Source organism: Sceloporus occidentalis, unplaced genomic scaffold, assembly GCF_023333645.1.
Source record: "Sceloporus occidentalis isolate IW3139 unplaced genomic scaffold, rSceOcc1.0.p SCAF_1, whole genome shotgun sequence".
Classification (NCBI taxonomy): Eukaryota; Metazoa; Chordata; class Lepidosauria; order Squamata; family Phrynosomatidae; genus Sceloporus; species Sceloporus occidentalis.
Genome location: NW_028316981.1, coordinates 137,105,977 through 137,133,952, shown reverse-complemented (window position 1 = coordinate 137,133,952; position 27,976 = coordinate 137,105,977). Strand labels below are relative to the sequence as shown.

The 27,976-nt window shown below is 42.5% G+C and overlaps 1 protein-coding gene across 3 annotated transcripts; it reads right to left on the bottom strand.

Moving 5' to 3' along the window:
- Nucleotides 1–1,925: 1,925 nt before the first annotated feature.
- Nucleotides 1,926–27,113, bottom strand: MCRIP1 (MAPK regulated corepressor interacting protein 1). Of its 3 annotated transcripts, none has more exons than XR_016282327.1 (5): nt 25,768–25,829; nt 24,315–24,433; nt 23,764–23,865; nt 21,016–21,300; nt 1,926–2,049 (listed from the first exon to the last, which is right to left on the bottom strand). XR_016282327.1 is itself a non-coding variant. In XM_089538379.1 (5 exons), exons 2-5 carry the CDS (start codon nt 25,773–25,775, stop codon nt 21,236–21,238), a joined length of 294 nt encoding a protein of 97 aa, XP_089394505.1. In that variant the 5' UTR covers nt 25,776–25,829; nt 27,009–27,113; the 3' UTR covers nt 20,267–21,235. The 3 variants fall into 3 exon arrangements, 2 of the variants coding, with proteins under 2 accessions (XP_089394505.1, XP_089394496.1); XM_089538379.1 differs by lacking the exon at nt 1,926–2,049 and adding an exon at nt 27,009–27,113 and having other exon boundaries at nt 20,267–21,300; XM_089538370.1 differs by lacking the exons at nt 1,926–2,049; nt 25,768–25,829 and adding an exon at nt 25,575–25,712 and having other exon boundaries at nt 20,267–21,300.
- Between the last annotated feature and the right edge of the window lie 863 nt (nt 27,114–27,976).

Genomic DNA, 27,976 nt, shown 5'->3' with positions numbered 1-27,976 from the left:
GCCATCTTTGTGTTTCTGTGTCTGCTTGTCAGTGTCAATGTCCTGGGTATCAAACACCCCAATAAACCTTGCTATGTATCCTGACAACTTGGACAGTACCTCCTGTTGATGCAATGAGAGGCTTGTCTTGAACAAGAAACTGGGCTGCACTATATGTACTAACATAGACGGGAACAGGTGTCTTGCATCAGAATTGCCCTTCAGAAGTTTTAACCTTTCCAAGTTAAAATTAGAACCAATGCAACAAACAGGTAATTGTCACCTCCATTGCTTATGCAAGATTCCCTCCAGTGCCCATGATCTTATATTCTCTAGACCAGTCCTTGGAAGGGAGGAATACTGGGACCGTGACCCCAACATCTACAAGCAGTGAGGACATTGCTTATCTTTTTTCTTTAATCACTTCAACAAAATAAAATGTCCTCCCTTGAATAGAAATATGTATGTGTTTTTAAAAAATCAGAACATGCAGGAAAAAAAACATGTCGGGAACATGAATGGCCACAGAATAACCTCACCTTCTATACTCTAAAGTGCCCAACATGGAACAGGCCTTTAGTACCCATTAGGAAAGCACCATCAAAGCAACATCTGAGTTAGGGCAGTTGGCAGATGCTAGCTTCCTGCCTTTCCTTCCCCTGCCTGCAAAAAACTGCTCCATCAAGGAGCAATGCGATACATTGGGCCAGTACATACTTGGGGTTTTGTCCAGAGCAGTGGCAGCATTTTTTCCTGCAGAGGGAAGCCACAGATGCCAAACCGCGCAGCTTCCCTCCACAGGAAAAAACCCGCAAAAAGCAGGTTCTTTTTCTGCTGCACCAGTTACGTTCGAGTGCGCCAGTGGTGCACTCATGATGTAACTGGTGTGACGTGCGGATGCTATGCGTCCGTTATGTCATAATGGCGGTGCCTGTGTACACAGGGCACTGCCAATATGCTGCCACCAGTACGTGCTAGGGTTAGGGACCATGTGGTTGCTGCGCAGTCCTGTAACCCTAGCATGGCGCGAGCATGGCGCTATAGCCCCATCTGTACCACACCATAGTTAACCGAGCACTGCTGACTACTGGTGGGAAGTAAGTGTGGCAGGCACTAAGGCGATGGATCTTAAGCTCACCATCCTCTGGTGCTATGCCAGTTTTGGGAATTCATCCATGTCCCTTCAAATTAAACATGGTGTTCCTCCACCCACCACCCAAACTTATTGAAATTATGTGTATCTGGCAGAAGCATGAAACATCCCCTCTTATGCTTTTCCCATTCCCTCGCCCCCTCCCAGCTTTTCCCCATTGTAGTCCTTATCTATCCACCCTATCCCCACCTGTATGCTTAACTATGTGCACAAAATATCTCTGTCATGGACTTCTTGTCTGGTCTTCACCAAATTAGATTATTTCACTCTATGTATTCTGCTTTGTATGTGGAGATCTATTATAAGCCAAACACATTTTTACTGATCTTCTGACACAAGACTCATATTGGGCAGGGTGTGTGTGTGTGTGTGTGTGTGTGTATAGACTTGGCCAAGTCATTTTTAGTTTGTTTCCTATCATTAAATGGAAGTGCTGTTGGGATTTCCACATTCATTACATGTTGGTGGGACTTTCATGAAAGATTACTATATATGTCTCCTAGTCATGATAGTACTGAATTACTTTCAGTATCAATGGCAATACAGTTGGCTCTCTATCTGCCTATCAGTTTCCCATATGCATGGTTGGCCAATGTAGGGAATGCATATGGGACCAGATAGCCCTGAGATTGGATGTTGCACAGGATGACCAGACATCCTCCTTTTCAAGGACACATCCTACATTTCAACCATCTGGCCAGAAGGAATTCCAAAATGTCCCCCATTTTGAGCATGACTAAGAAGTATGAATTTATATTTGTATTGGTGTTTTTAACTTTTATTTTATAATGTCCTGCATTCTTCTGAATGCCTTACATTTTGCAGTGCCTTGTCCTCTTTTGCGGTAATGACATCTGGTCACCCTAATGATGCATGATGCTTCTTGTATTCTTCTGGTAAAGATGTCGTTCTCTTTGCTGGAGGAAAGAAAGAAACAGCATAGTTAAAAGAACTGGAGCAGTATGTAATGTGATCCAGTCTCCATTGTATTACTTATGGAAGGTGTGGGTTCCCCTCCCTGCTCTAGATTCAGGGTGTGACCTTGACCAAGTCACTTTCTCTCAGGCTTAGTTCCTCACCATATACAACAACAATGAGACTTTAACACTGGGATGTTTAGTATGCTTTCCTTTGAAAACCTGAAGGGACATGTACACACAGGCTAAGTCAGCATTAGGTTCAGGGTAAAAGGATGTAACTGGCTGATCAAAGAAAAGGTCCTTCAATTCTCATGATACATTTTTAGGATTGAACTGAATACTGATTGAAGCAAACACGCAGTATGTTGGTAAAGTTACTGCTCTCTATGGATTCATCTTGTTGACATTTTTGGAAAGTCAACACAGGGAAGCATCTAAAAATGTAATTTGATTTACAAAGCATTCTTTCAGACAAGAACAATAAAGTATTTAGGAATAGGATATATGGAGGTCAGTGGGAAGGTTGTTTAGTCTCCTGTTGTTGAACAAGAGAAGTATACAGAGATGGAAGGACAGTAAAAATGAGCAGGAAAGATGCCTGGGATCCTTCTCCCTTAGGAAGGACATTGGAAACGTATCTTTGCAGCCTCCTCTACTCATGTCCAGAACCAATCACATCATCCTAGCTGCATCTGGTCTTCCACTAGTGGTGTAACTCCAGTGGCACTCTCTAGTCTGGTACTACTAGGGAAGAAACCAGAGGCTGTTTTTCTGGACATGAGTCAACCCACTGTGAGGAAAGATGATGGCTCTTGGGCTTAGGAAACTAGGAAGATTGAGGTGCAGAACACAGTCATGAATGGGCTCTAGCATCATTTATGTGCACAAGTTGCTCCATGCACAAAAAAGACAGAGTATAGTTATGTTGTGCAGGCTCTCTCCAATTCCTTTGTGCACCTCCTAAGATGCTTTGGCAGCATGTGACTTTTAAGCCCCCACAAGCTCATTTTAGGAACAGGACAATCCCCTTGTTTGTGGAATTAGTCCCTGTCTCTCCCATAGTGTGCCACCCCAAAGACTCTTGCTTCCCCAGCCCCCAATTTGGGGAAGCAGCCACCAAATTAATACTTGGCTCACTGCTAGAGGACATAAATGCACACACTCCTTCAAAACCAGTGATTTTCTGAACATTCCTAACTCCAGTGCCTCCAGCTTGCTTCTTCTCTGTTTCAACCCTACTCACCTCTTATACTTGGTGTTTTAATTCAAAGCACCACATTTCCAAACCATGAGATCTCAAGCTCTTTATCCCCATTTGGGTGGAAACCAAAGCAGTGACCTCTGTATCCATGGCTATGCTGCAGTCACACCTGGAGCCTGATTTGCTTAAAGTCAGACTGAAATACATCCCCATGAAACAGCATTAGTGGCCACATTGTACACTGCCTTGGACCAAGGTGCTGTAAGACCAGAGGGACAAGATAGAGACAGATCTTTATTCAGCATTCCATACAACGGGAAAGATTTTTAAAATCCCAGTATTGGTAAATCAACAAGATTTGAAGAAAAATGCTCTCCTGCTCCAAAAGTGGACATGCTGTACTTCCTTACTCCTTTACGCAAGTGTCTTGGATGTGTCAAGGAAGCAAGCTGGCAGTGTGTGAAAATTATCTGTGCATGAACCTTCAGGTGTCTGGTTTAAGTTATCAGAGATATATTTGGCCAATCCAGAAACAGGCTGGTTGTACTCATAGAACCAAACAGACATATATCACCCTCCCTCCCTTGCTGAATCTGTCATGCGTAGCATCTACATCTCTTCAGTAATTTCTGCTTTGCAGTATGTGGAGAGCAAGCTGGATATTACTGACTAGGACTGCTTTTTAAAAATATACTGGTGTGATGAGGGGCAGGGATGTCCAAATCTTCACCATCAAGTTAAGCAACCTATCAATTCCACTATCCCATTTGGACCCATTTCTGCTCAAGTGTCACATAGGGAACCCATACAAAACTCCCTTCTTTGTCTATTTATTTCACTACATTAGAATCACAATTTAACTTTTCTGTTGGCACCCCTTTTTCCAGCAGGCAGCTATGTGAGGAGCAAGAGGGGGTGACATCAGGAAGGGGATGAAACAGGATGGATAACCTGCTTATGGCTCTGGCCTCATCCATCACTGGCTTCAGCTCCAGTTACGTTGATGAAATTCACCCTTCTCTACCCTGGACAAAAGGTACTGAAAGGCTGAAAAAGGAGAGCTACAGCATTCCCAGTTATAGTTCTTCTCCACTGTTTGTTGATTACCTCTTCCATGCTGAGTTCCCTCTGGGCAAGGTTGGAGGGCAAGGTCCCCCTTTACTTTGGCTTCCCTCCCAATATGTAGCTTTAGGCAGTTCAGAATGTCTTCTTGAGTAAGCTGCTGATAAAAATGCCTTGGCCTTCACTGCTGGGCACCTGTGATTTGGGAGAAAGGGGAGCCTGATCTTACCACTTCATAAACCCTTACGTTATTTGCTGTTTTGTGCACAAGCTCAGAGGGACGATGGAAAAAGCAATCTCAGAGATTGGAAGGGCAGGAGGGCTGCAAAGCAGAAGAGTGAAAATGTCACACAACCATATCTGTCAGGATTGTTTTTCTGTCCCTCCCATCCCTTATGCCCAAGGGCAGTTGAGGGGGGGGAGGGCCACAGCAGCCATCTGTTCACAGGCTGGTGATGAGCAAGGAGCACAGACAGAGGTGCTGTCTCCCCCTCCCACAAGGGTGCCTCTCTGCGGGTGCCTCTGGGTGAGATAATGACCCTAATTGAAGCAAATTGCTGGCGCACAAAGGCACTTTATGAGAAGGTAAATATGGTTGACAGGTCAAGTGCATGGCAGGAATAGCTCTCTCTCTGTCATAATATAACTCTCAACAGTGACACCCAAGGAAAAAAATATCACACCTCTCATCAGAAATAAATGTTGTTCTTCCTGCCCTCCAGATGCCCCCTAATCACCAAGAGTCTTCCATTCCCAAAACACTGCCTTCTCATATGACAAAGCATCCCTCATTCTCAACCTTCTTTCCATACTTTCACTACTGGTTTCATGGGCCAAACATGCCTGGTTTCCTGGACTGAACTTCTGGCCACTGCATATAATTTTAAAGTTCACAATCTCTCATGTCATAGTCTCTGGGAACAAGATGGTATCTTACACACAAAGCCTAAGGCCACACTGCAGGCAGAAAGGGACAAAATCTCCATCCACTACAGTCCAGCAGCTACTTTTGCTTTTGCAGAGGAATGCATTGGAGCTACCACACAGTGTGGAGAAATCATAATCTGTGGCCTTGAAAGATGAGGAACAAAGGACTCAAATGTGGCCTGATGATGTTCCAAGGTGGATGATGTTCCAAGGCTGGGTAGGGAGGTCGTGAGTGGACCATGTCATCATGATGGAACTTTAGATGGAGTGCTTCAGGAAAGCATCACAGGCATCAAGAGCTCACAGCTAAAAGGGTTGCATCGTGTGCTAGTAAGAACCCAGGGAGACAGAAGTTTAACTTACCCTAATCCATGGCATTATTGCCTAGGGCTGGCTTACTTGGTGCTTTGTGGCAGGCAGACCAGATAGACTAGCATTGCTGGGGCATACCACCCCTGTTCTCAACCCCCTCCCCATGTAATTGTGCCCAACACAGGCAGCTGTGTCTCAGTTGGCACAGTGAGTTGAGCTGGCAGGATAAATTACAGCCCAGAGAGCACAGCACCCTAGGCACTCCTACCTATCATGTGGGTGATGCTGTGCTTCTCACAGCCGCTTAGTGACAGCCTCCAAGAGCAGACGGATCCTTATGTAAGAGCCCTACTGGGGTCAATTTCACGGTCCAAATCTTGGAGCCCGGGGAGGAGGCAGAGACCCCAAACAAAACAGAGGAGGGTACAAGTTGGATTTCTTCCCCATTCCTTGCACAGGGTGTTCTGCACTCTTTGGCCCACAAATCTCCTTCTTTAAAAAGAAATGAAGCTGTTGCCGTTCTTCTCCCTCATGCCTTTGGTATAATCCACCCTACTACAAACATCTGTCAGGGCTACTCCCAAAACAAACTATACCCAAATCTACTAGCAACTCTTCTTAGTGCTGCCAGCACTTCCCAGGAAAGTAAGGCCCATCCCCAACAGGACCACGGGACAATGAGAGGAAAGTATCAGCATACTGGGCCTAAATGTGGTCTTTGCTCCTCCAACATGCCTGGGCTCCATATATCACAGTGCAGGGCAGCAGGTTGAACACATTGACATTTTCTCTTGGCAGTGAAGGAAAGTGGTCCATGACCCACATCGGGCTCATTCCCATTGGAAGAATGACTCAGTTTTTGATCCGGCTTGGCTGCATGTCAGAAATCGATGCCAAAAGGTCACTCGTCCCCACTACAAACAAGAATTACCTTACTCCAGAGTAAGTGCAGGCTTTTTGGCATGATTCTTGTTCCTATTTGTGCTCCGGATGTCAATCAGCAGGACTGGAGGAGGGAGGAAGGGAGGGAGGGAGAGAGAAGCCCCCAAGTTGGGGATGGAGAAGGAGGAAGAAGGCCTGGGAAGAAAGGAGAAACGGGGACTTCTGGGAGCCGGGAGGGAGAGAAATGGAGGACTCTGGCGAAGGCAAGCAAAGGGGGACTTCTGGGGCATCCTGGGAAGGGAGAGAAACAGGGGACTACTGGGAGCAGAGAGGGACAGAAATGGAAGACTCTGGCAAAGGCAAGGCAAACAAGGGACTTCTGGGAGCAGGGAGGGAGAGAAACAGTGACTGCTGGGACATCCTGGGAAGAGAGAAACGGAGGACAATGTGTTTTTTAAAAAATTAAACTGAGTGCATATGCGATTGATTGCTTTAGCATCCACATGCCTTTGCAAGTAGTTGCAAAAGCGATCAATCGAATATGCGCTCAATTTAATTAAAAAAAAACCAAGTACAAAGGCAGCACTGACAGGGGGGAGAAATGGTGGAACTGTCATAAACTGAGGAGAGATGGTAAACACCCCTCTGTCATTTGTCCCTCCCCTCCTGAATGCTGCAATTACAATCTGTTGTTCCCACCTATTTGACTCACTTCAGGATCAATTCCTGTGAAAAGAACTGCAAAAAAACCAGGATCAAGTAACCCCAGGTTATTTGTGTTTGCCCCACTTCTTTCCTCCTGGAATCAATCCAATGAGGATCAGAAGTGGGTTCAAATGGGAACTCCTGCTTCAGAACAAACTGCAATGGGAATGAGCCCATCATCTGTGGGCTTCCATGCCAACAGGATACAATGACAAGCAGCACTTGCCCAGAAAGAGATTTGGATTCCTGAAGAGGGATGTTTTTCCTCCCAAACTATGGGACACAGAGGGTTATGATACACAGTCAAAGCACACACAGTTCTATATAAGCTCGGGTGAGCAGCCTGTGGTCTTGGAGGGGGATTCCTATTCTAGTAGGACAGTATCAGTTTGTACAACCAGGGGTCATTCACACATTGTTTTTTTGCGCAACTATGTGAACAATCTCACTCATGCATTCCAGGTTTGTTATTCACACTAGGGAACTGCATCTCTGCAAGTTTGGTTGTTCACATGTGTCAGCACTCAAATAATAAAGATGGAATTGATTATGCAAATGTATTTGAAGCACATTGAACAGGGGTAGGCAACCTGCGGCCCACGGGCCGGATGCGGCCCGGCGAGGCCTTGGGACCGGCCCCAGCCTGGTCCTGCCGCCGATTGCCGCCGGGGCCTTTGGGGGGCAATTGTGTATAGAAGCCTCAGAAACATGCATTTATATTAACATTTTTTAAAAATCAGCAAATTTTTTTCGCGTGTCTCCATTTTTTTTAAAAAAGTGTCTTCCATTTGAAAATTTTGTCCTACATTTGTCCTGGTTTATTTATATATTTAATTTTTTTTTAATTATATAATTATTTATTTTTTGGCTTCGGCCCCCCAGTTGTCTGAGGGAAAGCAACCCGGCCCCCGGCTCAAAAAGATTGCCTACCCCTGATATTGAAGGTATGCAGTTTTATCCTGGTTTATCCCAGGCCAATTCGCATCAGTTATTCACACAGCTGAGAATCCAAAGAATCCAAAGAATTAACTCAAATTCTACCTGGAGTATTTTCACCATCTGAATAACCCCCCAGTTTCCCCCTAACACAGGAGTAATGGACCGTGGGTTTAAGACAGTGCCTCCTAGGGAGAAACACTGATAATATAACCTGCACCAGGCTGCTACAATCATTTCCTTGCCAAGTATACCATTGATGAACAACAGGACCATCATTTCTGTTTCATATGATGTATTTAAAATCATTAAGCCTTACACTAGTCCCACTCTTCGCTGATTACTCCCCACCAGGCTGTGCAAACATAGCATGGACAAAGCTCCACTGGAGTGAACTGCTACTGTGATTCAGGTTTGTGTAAGTGACCTTGTGCACTGTGGGCAGGTGGAAAGTGAGTGTTGTAAGTACACACATAGCAAATGGCATATCTTGCTGAATGATAAAGATGTTTGTTACGTTCAGGGGATGCGTTGGGTATAAATGTCAACATGCATAAGCATGTAAGTGATGGTTTATAAATGCTAAAATTAGATTGCTGGATTTTTAAAAAACTGAAAAAACAAGACCACAATAATTCTACCCATTCCCCCTTTGATACCAAAACAGTGAGATATGAATTCCTTCTCAAAACACTCCCCCATTTGAATGTAAGGTACAGCTAAGCTGCCTGTTAAACAGAGCTAAAGCAATTCACAAAAGCTATTGTTTTTGGTGTTGATTTTTAAAATAATAATTTAAAGCATTCTATGGCTGCGTCCACACTGCAGAAATAATGCACTTCAACACCACTTTAACTGCCATGGCTCAATGCTATGGAATTTGGTAAGTGTAAGTTTGTTGTGGCACCAGACCGCTCTGACAGAGAATTTATTTATTTCAAGGATTTCTATCCCACTTTTCTCCCACAATGGGATTCAAGGTGGGTTATAATAATTTAAAAAGAAAAAATAATTTTAAAAGACAGAAATAAAACATTATTAAACCTTATTAAATTTAAATCATTAAACATTATTAATATTAAAACATAAGTTAAAACATAGTTAAAACCAAGACTAAATAGCTCACAAAACTACAATTCCCATGATTCTATAGCACTGAACCATGACAGTTACAGTGATGTCAACCTGGACTATTTCTGCAGTGCAAATGCAGCCTATGTGTGAATGTCCTTTTATAAAAGAATCTTCTATTTTTAAACTATAAAAATATTAGTACAGAAAGATGTTTAAACCTAACAATAGATCAACCTTTTTTCATACCAAGTTCCATGCAAAAATGGAACTAAAACAGCAATTTCCCTCCAAACGTTTGTTGATCACCTGCACAGAGATTTTGGAATGTCAATCTAAGTGTAAATATCTATTTTAGATAACAATGGTTAATAAACTGCATGGGTGAAATTCAAATCAATTGTTCAGGAGGTACTCGGAGTAGCTGACCAGGCAGTTGACCAAACAGATCCAAAATGTGACTACAGTCTTCATTTTGGTCCCAACAGGTAACACACCAGATTTAGTGATTATGATCAAAAATATTGATCTGTATAGCAGAACAGATAGACAGACCAAACACTTTTAACTGACGTGCTCTCTGAACCCCTTCCCATCATTATTTTTTGAGAAATCTTGGAGAACAGCTGAGGTTCCAAAGGGCTAGAGAAGGGCAAACATTGCTCCCTCTTCAAAAAAGACAAACAAACAAAAAAGATACAGAAAACTACAGACCAGTCTGCCTAACTTCAATACCAGGAAAAATATTAGAATGGATTACTGAATACAGAGGTCTGTCTGCAAGTATCTTTATGGCAATGCAGTGATTGGGATGAACAAGCATGGGTTTTGTCAAGAACAAATCTTGCCAGACTAATATCTGTTTTCAATCGGGTCACTAGTTTAGTAGATGGTGCGAATGAAATGGATGTCAGTTACCTAGATTTCAGCCAAACATTTGATAAGGTTCTCCCTGATGTTTTAATCAGCAAAATGAATAAATGCAGAATAGATGGAAACAGTGTCAGATGGATCCATAACTGGTTGGAAAACCATGATCAAAGAGGCTGCACTTCAAACTGGAAGGAGATTGCAAATGGAATGCCTCAGGGTTCTGTCCCTGGAGCTTTACTCTTCAACAACAATGACTTCGATGATGAGGTGGAGGAAATTCTTGTTAAGTTTTGTGAGGCTAACAAAACTGGGAAGAGAGGCTAAAACATTGGAAGAGAGGAACAGAATTCAAAAGGACCTAGATAAATTAGAAAATTGGGCAGAAACTAGTAAAATGAAATTCAACAAGGCAAATGCAAAGTTCTACATTTAGGCCACAAAAACCAAACGTACAAGCATAAAGTACATGGCTCAGTGGCACTACATGCAAAAAAGATCCTGAGATTATTGGTGATCACAAACAATATGAACCAGCAGTGTGGTGCTGCTGCAGCAAAAAAAGCAAATGCTATTTTAGCTTGCATTAATAGAAGCATAGTTTGTAAGTCAAGAGAAGTAACAATTCCACTATATTCTGCACTGGGCATGCCTCATCTGGAGTACTACATTCAGTTCTGAGTGCCTCATTTTAAGAAGGTCACAGACAAATTGGAGCAAGTTTGGAAAAGGGCAATGAGGATGATAAGAGGTATGGAGAACAAAGCATAGGAAAGATTGAAGGACCTGGGCATGTTCAGCTTAGTGAAGAGAAGACTGGGATGGGGGATGACCCCATCACACTCTTTAAATACCTTAAAGACTGTCACAGTGAGGAGAGAGCAAGTCTGTTCTCTATTGCAGTCCAGCAATGGAATCAGTTGCCTACGGAGGTGGTGGAGGGTTCCTTCTCTGGACATCCTCATAGAGAGGCTGCTGAGGATGGTTTAGCTAGAGATCCTCCATTAAGCACAGGATTGGACTCTATAGCTCATGAGGTCCCTTCAAACAGTGTGGTTCTAATACTCTAATGGCTCTATAATTATAGTATAGGTATCTGTAACTATGAGAGCCAGTGTAGCATAGGGTTTGAGCACTGGATGATGGCTCTGGAGACCAGGGTTTGAATTCCCACTCAGTCATGGAAACCACAGACTGGGAAAGTCACACTCTTTCAACCTCAGGTGAAGGCAAAGGAAAAACCTCTCTAAACAAATATAGCAAAAAACAAAACAAAAACAAAAAAAAACAGTAACAACTCCTGTGTCGAGGTTAAGTCAACCATAAATTGGAACTAACTTAAAGATGCACAACAGCAACAGTCTAATGGTAGCAATGGTAGTAGTGGTTAATTAGGTCCTGCATGACTGGAAATGTGGGCCAGTACAGAGAAAGCAGATAACTAACCTATCCTATTTTGAAGTGTTTAACTCAGCTGAAATCTTTTAAAAATAATTGAAATTCTGAACAGCTAGCTCAGTATGTTCTAAAATTCTATCTTCTTCAGTCCAAGCCAGATTAAATCCAAGATGGGAGAAACACATTTCATTCATATATGAGGTTAAAAGACAGGAAACAGAGGTCCAAGGCAAGTACAATATTTTCTCAATAGGGAAAAGGTAAACTGCATGATAGCTCATGATCCATCAGTTAATGACATGAAAAGGGAACTGAGTCAGTTTGCAAAAACTGCTAAAGAATACAAATTGATCTAATGCAGTGAAGCTTACAAAGGACTATGACAGACTTACACACACATCTCACAGATTAGTGTGACTCATGATACACTGCATGAAAACTCAAGGTTGCATCTTTCAAGTACTGGATTCCAAAATAATGGAGAAGTATCATGTAGAAATTACATCTGATAACTCTTGTAGATAACATGGCTCACTGAAAGCATCAGCCTGATGTACTACACAGTGATCAAAAAAGTAAAGTACGTCAAAAACTATTAGAAAAGATGATATAAAAGAAAACAAAGTATATTACAATGTCACAGAACAAATTTAAAGTGTCAACCTAACTTAAATAATTGGCTGTATTCACTTGTTTAGGCTGATGAACCCTCACAGAAGAAGTGAAGAAGCTACAGAGTTATATAAATAAAGCATAATAATAATAATAATAATAATAATAATAATAATACCACCACAAAGAGCTACCAACTGGTTAATAGTGGAGGGGACGACATGCTTTTGGCCCCCTGGGCCCACTGAAAGCCACATCATTTCATGAAACAAAATCAGAAGTGCCCAGTGATTACATTTCCATTTCATAAAACCCTTAAGGATGGTGGTGGTAAAGAAAGTGCAGGGAATTTTACAAAGAAAAACAGAACTAATGGATCCTATGGTTAATTCAAGTGTTAACCAGGCATTTTTGCACCACAGTAAGTTAAACCTGAGAAATCTGCCCCTATCAAAAGCAACATACAGTCTGCACCAGAGTATCACAACCACTGCATGCCAATTCCTAGAACTTTCAGTACAGACTATGAAGTCCAGTATCTTATTACCTACCACAGCTCAGGAGCCAACAACAATATTGCAACTGCATAATTAAGGGAATTATATACATTTTAAACGCTGTGGCTATTAGCCAAATGTGTCATCAGAAATGAGTCAGAGCAATGAGTAACTAATTTTCAAGAACAATCAGTTCCAAATGCAACAGAAGAAATGCTTAGCAGCTCAAGTTGTTAACAGAATACAGTCTGTGTTGATCACTCCCAGATTCATGTATTTCAGAAAGGCAGATGTTATAGAATCATAGAGTTGGAAGAGACCACAAGGGCCATCCAGCCCAACCCCCTGACATGCAGGAACTCACAATCAAAGCACCCCGACAGATGGCCATCCAGTCTCTGTTTAAAAACCTCCAAGGAAGGAGACTCCAGTACACTCCAAGGGAGTGTGTTCCATTGTCGAACAGCCCTTACTGTCAGGAAGTTCCTCCTAATGTTGAGGTGGAATCTCTTTTCCTGGAGCTTGCATCCATTGTTCCGGGTCCTGTTCTCTGGAGCAGCAGAAAACAAGCTTGTTCCCTCCTCAATATGACACCCCTTCAAATATTTAAACAGGGCTATCATAGAATCATAGAATCATAGAGTTGGAAGAGACCACAAGGGCCATCCAGTCCAACCCCCTGCCATGCAGGAAATCTAAATCAAAGCATCCCCGACAGATGGCCATCCAGCCTCAGTTTAAGGACCTCTAAGGAAAGAGACTCCACTACACTCCGAGGGAGTTTGTTCCACTGTCAAACAGCCCTTACTGTCAGAAGGTTCCTCCTAATGTTGAGCTGGAATCTCTTTTCCTGCAGTTTGCATCCATTGTTCCGCGTTCTAGTCTCTGGAGCAGCAGAAAACAAACTTGCTCCCTCAATATTAAATCCCTTCAAATACTTAAACAGGGCTATCATATCACCTCTTAACCTTCTCTTCTCCAGGCTAAACATACCCAGCTCCCTAAGGCGTTCCTCATAGGACATGGTTTCCAGACTCTTTACCATTTTAGTTGCCCTCCTTTGGATACGCTCGTTTCTCAATGTCATTTTTGAATTGTGGTGCCCAGAGCTGGACATAGTATTCCACATGGGGCCTGACTAAAGCAGAATACAGTGGCACTATTACTTCTCTTGATCTAGACACTATACTTTTATTGATGCTGCCTAAAATCGCATTGGCCTTTTTAGCTGCCGCATCACACTGTTGACTGATGTTCAACTTGTGGTCTACTTGGACTGCTAGATCCCTTTCACATGTATTCTCATTCTGCCAAGTGTCCCCCATCCTATATTTGTTCATTTCATTTTTCCGCCCAAAGTTCAATACCTTACATTTCTCCCTGTTGAAGTTCATTTTGTTAGCTTTGGCCCATGTAACTCCCAGCATCTTTCATAACTGGCTGTACTAGTAAGGATTGATAGAAGCTGCACTCCAACATTATGTGGAGAACCATGTGTTGCTCATTGCTTGCTCACACAAACCCTACTTGTGCATACTCCTGAGAAGCATTTGGCGAGATTACTGAACTGGACAGGCCATTACATGACCTAGTCAGCATTGTTTATATTGTGACTAAAATGCCAGTTACTTTTCGTATTTAATTACCAACCCTTTTCACCCTCTCCAATGTGTCAGCTTTCCCCAATTATGAGCCTTTACCTTGTACCAACATCACCATCTTCTGGCTAGAACGGGGAATAACACACAATATATTCAAAACATTTCCACAATGAGGCAAAGAACACAAGAGCACAATGGTGCTGTATCACACTTCGCTTCTTTCTTTTGACTAAAAAACAAAACAGAGGAATGAGAGGTAGCTTCTTGTTTGAACCAATTTTATGAAATTTTATTTCCAGCTATGCAAGCTGCTTACAGTTCTGCCAACACACAGAAAGGAACTCCGCCTGCTTGTTTTTAGCAAGGATAGATGCACTCTAATTTGAGTACCAGTAGTTCCAAGCATGCAGTTGGATTTTAGTCTTCCAAGTTCATTATTTCATGTGATAGCATACTGCGCTGATTGCTGACTTCCAAGGAGAAATTAATATAAGATATAATAATAAATTAATATAAGATATAAAGAGCATCGTAAGGATTGACACAAGTTCACCTTCTTTTGCCTCTCTTTAAGCAGATATACTTCATCTTATTCACCTCCCAGTTGCAAGCTCTTGGCTGTTCCTCTAACTTCAAAAGTAGACAAAGTCCAGATATTCCTGGACTACAACTGCCGACACACATCATGATGATATGGCTGATAAGAGACAAAGTCAAACATCTGGAAGCCACATTTTGCCCACTCTTATTCCACAGACACAAGAAAATTCTTGCTTCTACTTCTCTTTTTAAAACTTTCACTTTGCCTTAGCCGTGTCTTGCCATTTCTTACCTACCATTTCTGTACATGGTTTAAATATCTGGCAAACCATCACTTACATTTTATCACAGATATTCAAGGTTTGTAACAGAATCCAGAGAGCATCTGTCAGACCAAGTAGCTCATCAAAGCTTGGAAAGGGTGCTCAAAGTTACCAAGTGCATCCAGGATGCTGAAGTCCAAATTTCAAAACAAGGTCCTCCATTTTGGGAGAAAGGTATGAACAGAGGAGATGTATTTCATCTGTAGGTGAGCACGTTTGTGTAATTACTATAAGGGATCAGAATGGAACAAATGCATAAGGCTTTCCTCTTCTTCTACCTGGAGTTCTACATGGAAGGAACCCCTACAAAAGTGGACTAACTGAGAGAAAATGAAGTGAGAGAACGGATAAAAACTTTCTCTTAATTTTCATCACCTAGGAGAGTATTTATTATTTTCTGGGACAAAAGTGACATATGGATGGATAAAGAAAAAATATAGCATGGAGAAACTGAATGTTTCTCTTCTGTTGTGTTTTTGATTGAGCACGATAACATAATACCACAGTTACCTCTTTCAGTTAATGCAACATACAATTCATTGTGCTGCTGATTCCTCACTGATAGGAAAGTATTCCACCCTCACATACTTGCTTCTCTATGAACTCTCCACAGAATTAAACTATAAGATTAAATCAATCCCCTTCTTTCTTCTTTCCATAGATGGATTTTGTGGCAGTGTTCAAACTATTTTTAGACTCTCCTGAATAGCCATTTTAATGCTTTACAAATGCACACTAATTCCCCAGTTACAAAAGATTTAAATGCGTCCCAGCTTCCAAGCTAGATGAAAGCATATTGCATTTTGCTAACATGCAATTTGTAACTAGTGCAAGATCAGGTATAGAGCAAGTACTATAAAAATCTTGGTATTTCTATCATCTGGAAAGGGCTAAAATGTGTTCTGTTTATATTCTAAACTAGGAATGATCTTTCTACCAAAATTTGAAAAACCACACTTTGGAAAAATAGGTCATAAAGTGTGACAAAATGACACAGTCAGACTTTGAAAATGGGGTTATGTTTCAAGAGATTCATAGCAAAGGTAAGAGTTTAGTCTTCGTGAAGAGAGAGAAATCCTGCCTATAGCAAGTAGACTCCAAATGACACTGAACCCTCTGTACCAGAGAAGGAAAACAGATCTGGGTGTATTAATAGATGCAACATTTTAAACTCCATGTCCCTAATACAGCTACACTGGTGTCTTATGCTAGGAAAACTGTGCTACCATGCAAGTAAGGAAAACACTTAGCGCAAGTCTGTCAGAAAGCAGGCTAAGCTTCATGCCAACAGCTCTTTACTTCCCTCACATAATGTGAACAAGAGAGAGTCTGACAGAGTGCCTCCTCTATCTCTTTATTATGCACTTCAGTTGCTCATCTCCATATGTTAGCCAAAGTACAGGGAAATGAAAATGAACAGCTGAGAGAAATGTCAAAGTAAGCAGGCTACATTATATCATGTTTGGTGGACATGTCCATCAGTTAATAAATTCTGGAAAGAAGTCCATGACATAACACAAAAGATTCTACAAATTAAGATTAAATTTAAACCAGAGAGTTATCTTTTGAATATTATTGTAGAAAAACAAGAACGTAGATATTTGAAAATTCTATTATATGCTTATACGGCAGCAAGATTATGTTATGCCCGAAAATGGAAAGATAAGAATATCCCTACAATGCAGGAATGACTGGAAAAATGGCTAAGTATGGTTCAACTAGATAAACTAACTTTGCTAAGAAGTGATAGATGGTCTCAAGATTGGGAGAATGACTGGAAAAGACTGTATGAGTTTGTAGGTAAATATAAGTAAGCTAGCGGATACGGACTATGGTTATCGATTATAAAACTTTTGTGTGAAGATTATATATGGGACATGTTATCAGGACTGTAATGTATATAGTTCCAGTACACTAAGTATATTACGGAGAATAGAGTCGTGGATAATAGTCAAATCACACAGATCGATAAGAGACAATGTCAAAAGAGGGTTACTTTTTCAGCATTGCTTGATAAGAAATTAATGCTCAAGAAAACAATGTATATAGCAGAGGGGGTGGGGATAGGGTGGGTTTATTTATGGGGGGAAAAGATTAAGTTCAAGACGTTGGAAATCTTTGTACAAATATATATCGGATGTTATGAATTTTTGTCAAGTCTTGAGCAAATAAATAAATAAAGGGGGGAAAAAAAGAAAATGAACAGCTGAGGTCCCTAAATAAAAGGTTTTCCAATACTCTGGTGGCTACTGATTTATGCAGGAGAGAGTTAACCAGTGCTCACTTGAAAGGTAAAGACAATTTTTAAAATTTCTGGCCACCCAGAGGCTCACCAAATAACTGTATGGGTGAAACTGCACTACAGATGAAATGACTGCCTATCGTGTAGGATGTTGTCCCGTCTTGAGGATCTGAGCTGTTTTGTGAGAGAAGGAGAGTGTGTGGGGTTGTCAGATGAAAAAAGTGTATATGGGAGGACAGCCAGAGTTTTTCAGTGAGTTGCAAGTTGAACAGATTCCAATTTAACTCCAAATTTGAAGACTATTTTATAACATGTCTCTAGACTGATTAATACACGCAACCATCTCAGCCCTTGAGATGGTTGCACATATTCTGCTTTGCAAAGCATGCATTCTACTTTGTTTCTAATGAGAATCTTGAGATCCATCAAGTTAAGCCGAGTACAAGAAGGAATTTTGAACTGAAGTAATTGTTTTGTTTTGTTTTGCGCTGGTGGCACAGTGGTCAAATGCCTGTACTGCAGCCACTCACTCACAAACCGCAAGGTTGCACGTTCAATACCAGCCAAGGGCTCAAGCTTGACTCAGGCTTGCATCCTTCCAAGCTTGCTAAAATGAGTACCCAGCTTGTTGGGGGCAATTAGCTTATACAACTTAGGGAGTGCTTAAGTGCACTGATAAGTGGTATAGAAATGTAATTGCTATTACTATTGCTACAAGAACCAAATGGTGTTCATAGGCTTTCCTCCTTAGAATACACTCCAGGTTTACCCCAAGCCATCTTCATTTGAACACTACAGTTTAGGGTAGGATAGCATTGGGGAGAGGGGTTGGCTTCACTGATTGAACCACTGAGTGTAAGACATCCTGGATGATTTACTGCATCCAAACATCTCTCAGTAGATCCACCTTTACCTTCTCTGAGATTTTACAGCTATGAAACAGTCTACAATTAATAGCCAACAAGTTCACAATACAGATACTTGTTGAATATTTATTGTTTGGATCAGTATGTCAAATCATGTCACAGAAAGGAGCTAATCTGTTTTGGTCATACTTCATATCACTTACCACTGGCATTAGAACAAAATACCTAGCCCCAAGAAACGATCTGATCAAAATATGTAAGACCAAGTTTATGGCCTTTAATGCTGGTACAGAGTGGGCCAGGGACTCTTTTAGTTCTAGATATCCAGCAGGTGTAATTTTCTGTATGCTTAAGACATCTTGCCTCAAAGATTCATAAAGCACTACATGCTCCCACACTGTCAGAAAACAGGGACAAAAAACAAAACAACACCATGGCTGAGGTAGTAGAATCAATGTTACAGAAATATAGGGAATATTTTCTGAAATCTACAAATTTGATAGAATCATATAAAGATTAAGGACAGGAAGGATAGGATCCAAGGGATGGAACTAAACACTGCCAAGAATAGCTGGCCCTATTCTCTTGGCTTTCCCCCAAGAGAGGAATGGAAAGGAAACTAGAGCCAGGGATATTTGAGGCCACAATCTTCCACTTTTTCCTGTTAATTTTACAGAATAAACTACCAAAACAATTAAAAATATAAAAAACTATTAATGGAACAGACTGTCTTCCAACAAGATACACCTATCTTCAGTAAGTGTTCATTCCAGTATCCTGGAAGACTGCCCATTTTGTTTAGCTTGGGCTGGCAAATATTGCATTTGATTAGAACGTTTCCTGATTTGGCTTTCAATTTCAGTCAGAAAAGGACCAGAGTATTGAATAATAGCAACATGCATGCTTAAAGATACTGAAGGACCAAATGGGATAATCATATTTATGATATCATACACCGGAGGCAAGCTTTATTTCCACCATTTGATATTGCAAGTCTTGTGCTTCTCAACAGCTACATGACATTCTGACACAAAATGCTTCTTGTTGCAGTCACCATCTACAATGTGTGCTGCCTGTTGGCAGAGAAAAACACTGTTTTCTAATCCAACTTCTTATGCTCCATTTGATTTGAACAAATAAATGGATGAAACTGAGGGTAAACACTGTGCACTTGAAGCAAATATGAAGAAAGAACTGAACAAGCTGAATAAGATTTCAAACCTCATACAAAGATTGATTTGAGAAAGCAAACATCACAGCGACCAACTGAGGGCTGAAGCATGCTTCAATAGATTGATTCTGTTGGCTGTGATGAGAAATCCATACTAATCCCACCAAAGTCAATGTTGTCATCTAACGGCACCAGTGTTTTGTTTCTCAGCTTTTAAAAGCAAGAAAACCTTAGCAGCACCCCCGCCCTGCCTCATGTTATCAATGGCTGAAAATGTTTACCAACCTGCTGCCCAAGCATATCTTCATGTAAATCCACCTATACCCTTACTCCCTTCTTAAGATGCCAGCTAAAAATCATTGAATGCAATGCTGTCTGGTGCCAATTACAGGAGATACGATACCAGAACATGCATTTGGCCAAGGAAATCCCAAGCTATGCAAGAGGCTCTTACTTCAAATTAGCTTTTACCTCAGACTGAACACAAAACTGCTTTGAAACAGTCTCACCTCTTTCACATCAAGGTATAAACATCATTCTGTAGTTTATGAAATATTAAATACTGAAACAGAATGGAATCTAATGGCACTTGTTTAGGGAACAGGTAATCTCTATGCAGTTCTCAGATTAGATATCACTCCTTTTACCTATAATTATTAGACTGCACAGAGAGGTTAAGACTCTTCAAGAGGCATGGCAGAGCTGCAGCAGATTAGCCCGCATTTCAGGTTAGACAACGCTACTTGGATGAAAAACTTGCAAAGTATAAGTAAAGCTGCAAGTAGTCCAGCACCAGAAGAACATTGATCAGGGAGGGAGAACAGAAACCTTCCAAATACTGTTCATAGGGAAACAAGAACAACAAAATTAATTCATTTCCTTCTGAAAAGCTTCACTGTAAATCAGGTGAGACAGATCAGAGTACAATATAGAACCAAGAGACAGGTTGGTAAGCAAGTTCCAACCACAAGGAATAAAACTAGGATGAACAAAATGTCAAAATGACTAACCAGCTTTTATTTACAACACTCCTTAAAGACAGACACAGACCAAGAGGGGACATAACAAAAGGAAAGCAATAGCCACCATGCCCCTTGCCTACCAACTCTGAGTAGGGTCCCCAACATCACTGCTTGGGCTGGACACATGCACAGACACTTCTGCCATTTGCCAGTGCTCAGCACATACCATGGCTATCCCCCAAACATTGCTGGGGCATGGGGGCTGGGCTCTGGGGCTAGTTCAGAAATATTGCTGCTGATCCCCACCACCCCCGGCTGAGGCTGCCAAGTCATCAGGGTGTAAAGCCAGTAGAACCTCGAGTACTTTCTCATCACAGGGCAAGGGAAACTACTAAGTCTTGTCCAATACAACAGAATCCCAAGGAGTTTTTCCTGGGACTACAGTCTGTTTTATGCTCTTCCCCATCGCTGTCCAAGGGGCTTGGCTTTTATCATATAGGCAGTGCAGTACAACACCCTTTCACCTCCAAACTGAAAGTTCAGGTAATGTATGAAAACTCAGTCTAAATTCCCAAGTTGTATTGTTAAGATGGACTACAGCAACTCATACTACTTCTGTCCCATCAACCTCTCTCAGCTTGTCCCTAAGGAGGACTGGGCTTTGAGAAAAATATAAGGAGAGAGTAGGCCTGATTGCTCCTGATTCTTATGCCATATTCCACACTCCTAGTCAGACAGGACACACACCAACTTCTCAGTCGTTACCAGAGTAAAATGTCATTTACTAAGGAAAAAGGAGAAATCCTGGGCCCAGTTGTAGAATGAAGGCAGGCAGCCCAGGCCATGGGATGCAGTGGAGGAGAAGTGAAAAGCCAATCCTTCCTAGAAAATTCAGAGCCAGCCCCAGGCACAATCCAGATCAAAGGAGGAAACCAACACAAAGTCATCAAATTCATGTACTAGTGGCCACATGCCAGCACTCAGGGCTGGGCCAGACCCAGCCATTTAGGACTTCTTAGCATCCTGTGTGTTCCGCCGCTTTAGGTCACTCAAGTCAACAGGTTTGAAAGCTGTCAAAACAAGAGAAAGAAAAAAGAAGCAACTTAGACTACAACTCCTCTACTGAAGTTACCATATTACTTTACATCAATACTGATTAGTACTGAGGAAGAAAATAGGACCTGGAAAGGAAGCAAGATAGACTAAATTCCTGTGGCCCAATAATGCCAACATCCACCCAACAATACATCTCACAAAGGCATATATTTTGGTTCTAATCCTTCAGTAATACAATTTTGTTTATATCTGGAATGGTATATACCAGAATCTAGCAGTCATGGACTTTTTTTAAAGTAAACTAAGGGCCTGAACAGACAGGCCAAAATAAAGCTGCTTTCGGTCACTTTGGAGGTAAACTGTTTAAATGACACATGCATCTTAAGAGGCCAGAAGCTGTGCCAAAGCTGCGCTCCAGTCCTTAGGACTAGAGTGTGGGTTTGATGCAGCTTTCGGCCTCTTAGGACACATGTGTCATTTAAATAGCATACCTCCAAAGTGACTCGAAGCAGCTTTATTTTGGCCTGTCTGTTCAGGCCCAATGTTTGAGATTCAACTTCCACAATCTGTAGAACAATGATGACTATATAGACCTCTCATAGCCATCATTTACATCTGTTTTAAACACATCTGCTCCATTTTTTGGGCACTATGATATCAAAGACAATTAACATTAAAAAGAAAAAAATAGAACATATCGTATTAACAAACCAGAGCAAAAATACAGGTTGAGTCTTTCTTATCTGAAATTCTGAAATCCAAAATGCTCCAAAATCTGTAACTTTTTGAACATCAATGAGATAGGTCAGCACTGGCAGCAGGGAGGGAGATGGTGTGGCTGAGTTTGCAGCTAAATTTTACACAAATGGAAGCAGCGTCTCCAGCCTTGGCCCCATGCTAAAAAAAAACCCAACACCAATCTCCTTTCCCCATTGGATCCCAGATTCCAGTCAGCAAATTCTGACAGCAGTGGCAGTGGTGGGGCTCCTCTCGCCTGTTCTCCTTCCCTGTGAGCACTTCCAGCCGCCCAGTGATTGCAGGATGAGCAAACAGGTCTAGGGAGAACCCCACAACAGTCATAGAATCATAGAGTTGAAAGAGACCACAAGGGCGCTCCAGTCCAACCCCCTGCCATGCAGGAACCCTCCATCAAAGCACCCCCAACAGATAGCCATCCAGCCTCTGTTTAAAAACTTCCAAGGAGGGAGACTCCACTACACTCCGAGGGAGTTTGTTCCACTGTCGAACAGCCCTTACTGTCAGGAAGTTCCTCCTAATGTTGAGGTGGAATCTCTTTTCCTGCAGCTTGCATCCATTGCTCCGGGTCCTAGTCTCAGGAGCAGCAGAAAACAAGCTTGCTCCCTCCTCAGTATGCCATCCCTTCAAATATTTAAACAGGGCTATCATATCACCCCTTAACCTTGCAACCACCAAGAGCTGTGCCATCTCCTGCGGCTTCCTGGCCAAGTAGTGAGGCTTCTTTAAGCAGACTCACGCTCCAGTAAAGAAGCACATGAACTGGCTCAAGGGTTCTACCAGTGCAACCGGCCAGAGGCTGAAGCACAGGACCCTTCATGCCAGGAGACGTGACAGGATAATTCAAATGCATCTTTCTCAGATATAAACTTAATCCTCTAAAAATTAAAAAAAAAAAACCTCTCCTTCAATCTCTCACCACCACCACCACCACCCACTTTCCTTCTACATCCTTACTGAAGAGGCAACTTGGCTTAGGAGTAATAAGCATGAAGCAACTCCTGCAAAGTGGTACATTTCCTCTGAGCCTTAGACAAGAGCCTGAGCCAGGGGAGCTTAACTCCTGCTTGTTTTCTCCTCCACACACACACTCATTCACTGCTGTGGAACTTGGTCATAGGCCCTAAGGGCCTTATGTATATGCAAATATTCCATAATCCAATTTAAATAGCAAATCCGTCCCCCGAATCCAAAACATTTCTGGTCCCAGGTATTTCATATAAGGGAGACTCAACCTGTAATATAAACCAAAAAGAGAAAAGCAAAAGGGGTGTGGGGGGGGGGTGTAGCAGTTGCAGGCATATTACTTTTCCTCCTTTCCAAACACTTTCCTGAACCAAGAGAGTTTTGAAGGCCAAGAAAGATGAAAATGAATGCACTGGCCATGGGAAGAAATTACAGGGACCAACTGCCAGGAAAATTTCCTGTGCAGCCACCTGCTGCATTTCCAATTGTGGAGAAACATAGCAATGGATCTCAAATGATAATGAGAGAGCAGGGCAGGTACATATGGGAGGTGATCCTTTAAATACAAATTAGATCCCAACAAAGATGGCAGAATATAGGATTTATATCCTATAAGCAATGGCACTTCTTAATGCTTGTCAAAAGTAGCCCCATATACAGTGCAATACAATAAGTTGTATGTCACCAAGCTGTAGGTAATTGTTGCTTAATCAGATATCCCCATGAAAGGGTACAGAAGACAAAAAGAAACTCACCCTTCAGACTGGGATTTGGCATTTTCTCCACATATTCCTCCACGAGTCCTCGTTCACCACCTGCCATCTGGCTGCGGAGATCCCGTTCCACACACTGCCATGCTACAGAAAATAAGAACAGAGTGGTGGAGGAAGATTTCACATAGAGACTAAAGAAGAACCTTCTTCTTTTGGCGTAATTACTGCCAGCCTTTGGAAGACAGAAGTTCCACCTTTACTAATGGAAGCATCTTTAAGATGCAAATAGAGCCATCAAGCAGTGTTTGTGATAGTGGACATGAAATCAAAGATGGGCTTGATATACAGAGATAGAGAAGCTTATCACTTCCAAGCATCAAACTTATATCTAATGGACTGGCTTTTACTAAGTCTCAGCTTTAACTATTTTTCTCAATTTATACATATTTAAAGATGTAAGTAGACAAAATATTAACATTAGAACTGGCAACAGCATAAGAAAGTAATTGGGTAGGAGATAGGCTAGTATGCCATTGACTCAGTGGAGATGCAACAATGCTGGACTAAGCTTTTGCAAATCTTAAGTGCTGTACCTTCATATATGAAGCGCACATTCTCCTCATGTGCAGGAGTGAAGATCTCACTGCTATTGCTTGGAGAACGAGGGCTGCTGTTCCGCTTGCCATTGTATACAACTCTGGAGACAGGAGAGCTGGAATATATGAGACAAGATTGTGATCCCTGCCACAAATAATAAAACAAAAGAAGTTGTTTCAAAACAAATTTCTAGTAAAACAATATTGTAACTCTATAGACCTGAGAGGATCTTTACGTCTCCTGTTTTAGACTTCAACTCCCATAAACCCCAATCAGTGTAATGATAAGAGATTGAAGGAACTGTATTCCAAACATCTGGAAATATAGACCCTTCATCATTTTCAAGGAAATGTGACCAAAAGATATGGGGATTATTCTCTTCATTTAGTTTTTATCTGTAGGACACCTTCTTAAGATGCACAACACTTTATTGTTCTTTTTTTCATACTCACAGCTCAAACTAAATTGTTGTATAGAAAGAGCAGAAACTAAAATAAGTGATTTGTCAAAGAATACAGTTGGTCCTCTGTATCTACGGATTTCTTATCCACAAATTCAACCATCCATGGCTTGAAAATGGTATTCATTGGGGGGAGCCCTGGAACCAAACCCCAGCACATACTAAGAGCCCACTATACCTGATGAATCCAAGTGGGCAGCAGGGAGGCACTAAAATTTAAATACCAGACTCTCAAGTTCCATGCTATTGATTAATTAAAAGATATAAATGTACTTTTATGTCACAAAACATTCCTGATCCATTATCAGTAGCACCTCCAATAGACTGTAGTCACAGAAATTCTTTATCTCCCTACCTCTGCCACAGAAAAATGAAACACTGTAAGCTGAAAATCCCAAATCAGTGTAGATTCAGATATTTCTGACAAGTGTTTTGCCCTGGCACAAGTTTAGTTCTCACAACCACATCTTTTCTGCACTGCCAGAGACTAGAACAGAGAGCACTGGATTCGAACTACAGGAAAAGAAATTCCACTTCAACATGAGAAAAAACCTACTGATGGTAAGAGCCAATGTTCTGTAGTGGTTTGAGCACTGGTCTATGACTCTGGAGACCAGGGCTTGAATCCCCACTTGGCCATGGAAACCCACTGAGTGACCTTGGCCAAGTCACACTCTTTCAGCCTGAGAGGATGGCAGTGGCAACTCCCCTCTGAAAAAATGTGCCAAGAAAACCTGATAGGGTTGTCTTAGGGTTGCCATAAGTCAAAAGCAACTAGATGGCATACTACAACAACCTGATGGTAACAGCTGTTAGACAGTAGAACATGCTGCCCTGAAGAGTGGTGGAGTTGCCTTCTTTGGCGCTTTTTAAACAGAGTCTGGATGACCATCTGTCGGGGGTGTTTTAATTGAGAGTTCCTGAATGGCAGAATGGGGATGGACTGGATGGTCCTTGAGGTCTCTTCCAACTCTATGATTGCTTCTCACCTTGTCATGGCTGACTCTCTACTAGCCCTGGCCCAGGAACTGGATTTGAAGTGTGGGTGATGCTAGAACAAAGACAAACATTGAATTCACTCAGAATGACCTCTCATTAATCCTGGAGAGGGAGAAGGGGTTCCCCATGAATTGAAAAGACCTTAAGGTATCCTGCATTTGCTTTGGGTATCCTGACACCCTTGGTCCATTTCAGTAAGGTTCTGGGTCTTAAAGAGAGAGGAGAAGGGACACCAATGTCTCTCTCTCTTTCCCTCCCTCCCTCCCTCCCTCTCCATCCCATCACTGAGACACAACTAAAAAAGAAGCCTCAGTCTTCAGACCCAGAAGCCCCTAGCCCAGTGATTCCCACACTTTGGACTTCGGTTCCCATTGGCCAGGATGGCCAAGGCTTCTGGGAGGTGAAGACCAAAACACCTGGAGGGCCAGAGTTTGGGCATCACTAGCCATTCCCCACCCAAACAGTCCACCAGCCCTTTTCTCCCTCGTGGGCAATGGCACCCTTGTTCTCAAAAGCCCACTGTGCTCTGAAACTCCCACCACCATCATCCACAGAGTGGAGAAGTAGCCTGGAGAAGAGAAGGTCACGAGATGAGATGATAACCCTGTTTAAATATTTGAAGGGATGTCATATTGAGGAGGGATGAAGCTTATTTTCTGCTGCTCCAGAGACTAGGACCCAGAGCAATGGATGCAAACTGCAGGAAAAGAGATTCCACCTCAACATTAGGAAGAACTTCCTGACTGTAAGGGCTGTTCGACAGTGGAAGACACTCTTTCCTTGGAGTGTAGTGGAGTCTCCCTCCTTGGAGGTCTTTAAACAGAGGCTGGATGGCCATATGTCAAAGGGGATGCTTTGACTGAGATTCCTGCATGGCAGAATGGGGTTGGACTGGATCAGGGCCCTTGGGGTCTCTTCCAACTCTATGATCCAGAGCTGGATTCCTAGCTGGGCCATGAAAACCCACTGGGCAATGAGTCCCACTCCTCAGCCTCCTCAGGGGAGGGCCATGGCCAAACCTCCTCTGAAGAAACCTTGCCAAGAAAACCCCTCGATGGGTTCGCCCTAAGTGGGGAAGGCGCCAGCCCCCCTCTGCCCCAGGAACGCTCCAGATCCCAACAGATCATCCCTGCCCGGCTTTTCCCAGGATTCATCCCGAGGCAGGGCTGGGGCTGGGGCTGTGCTAGGCCCACCGCCGCCACAGAGGAGGCGGAGGGCGGTTCCTCTTCACCTGGGCCGCCGGCTGCGGGGATGATGGTCCTCTTTGCGCCTCTCGACGCTGCTGCTGCTGCCGCTGCCAGGCCTGGGGCGGAAGAGAGAGCGCCTAGGCCCGGCTGCGCCTGCGCACTACGGCCCAACGGGCACGGAGAGCAGCCCCTGCGCCGCGGACCCGAGGGAAGGCGTTCCCATGGAAACGGAGCGGGAGGGGGTGCAGTGGTAGCCATGGCAACGGGAGTCAAGGCGTTAAGGCCCTCTCCCCTGACGACCGCTGGTCCTCACCTCAGAGAAATGTTGTTGTTGTTGTTATTATTATTATTATTATTACTACAATAAACAGCCAAAAACACTCGTGTCTGTTGTATACCTTCAAGTCCATTCCCGACCCTAATAAATAAATAAATAAATAAATAAATAAATAAAACTTTTATTTCTATCCCTCTTTGTGTCGAGACAATCAAAGCGAAGTACAAAGATTAAAGGACCCCAATATATTCAAGTCTCCCCTCCTTAAAGATTAAACAGTATAAGGTTAAACATTCAAGAGTTAAAACCAAACAATAACCAACAGCCAATAACCACGAGGTTTTCTTGGCAAGATTTGTTCCGAGAGGAGGGTTTGCCCTGGCCTTTCCCCTCAGGATGAGAGAGAGTGACTCCAAAACACACTGCAGAAACGTTCCAGTTTGAGACCGCTTTAACTGCCCTGCCTCAATGCTAGGGAATTCTGAGAATCGTAGTTTTCTGTAAGACATTTGGCCTTCTCTGTCAGAGAGCTCTGGTGCCCCCAATAAACTACAATTCCCAGGATACCCTAGCACTGAGACAAAGGCAGTTAAAGCGGTCTCAAACTGGATTATTTCATGAAGTGTGTTTTGGACCCAGGTCTCCAGAGTTGTAGTCCAACACTCAAGCCACTAGGTCACTGGCTCTCAAAAACACTCATCAAAACAGTACATAGAGAGATCTTGTAGCACCTTT

Bases quoted from the DNA above. Each gene is read 5' to 3' on its own strand.
- MCRIP1 (XM_089538370.1), bottom strand. From the start codon at position 25,606: ATGTTCTACTGTCTAACAGCTGTTACCATCAG. The intron at 23,866-24,314 runs GTACAGCACTTA...TATTTTCTGTAG, and splicing joins TGTGCGCTTCATATATGAAG to CATGGCAGTGTGTGGAACGG. The intron at 21,301-23,763 runs GTGAGTTTCTTT...TTGTTTTGACAG, and splicing joins GCCAAATCCCAGTCTGAAGG to CTTTCAAACCTGTTGACTTG.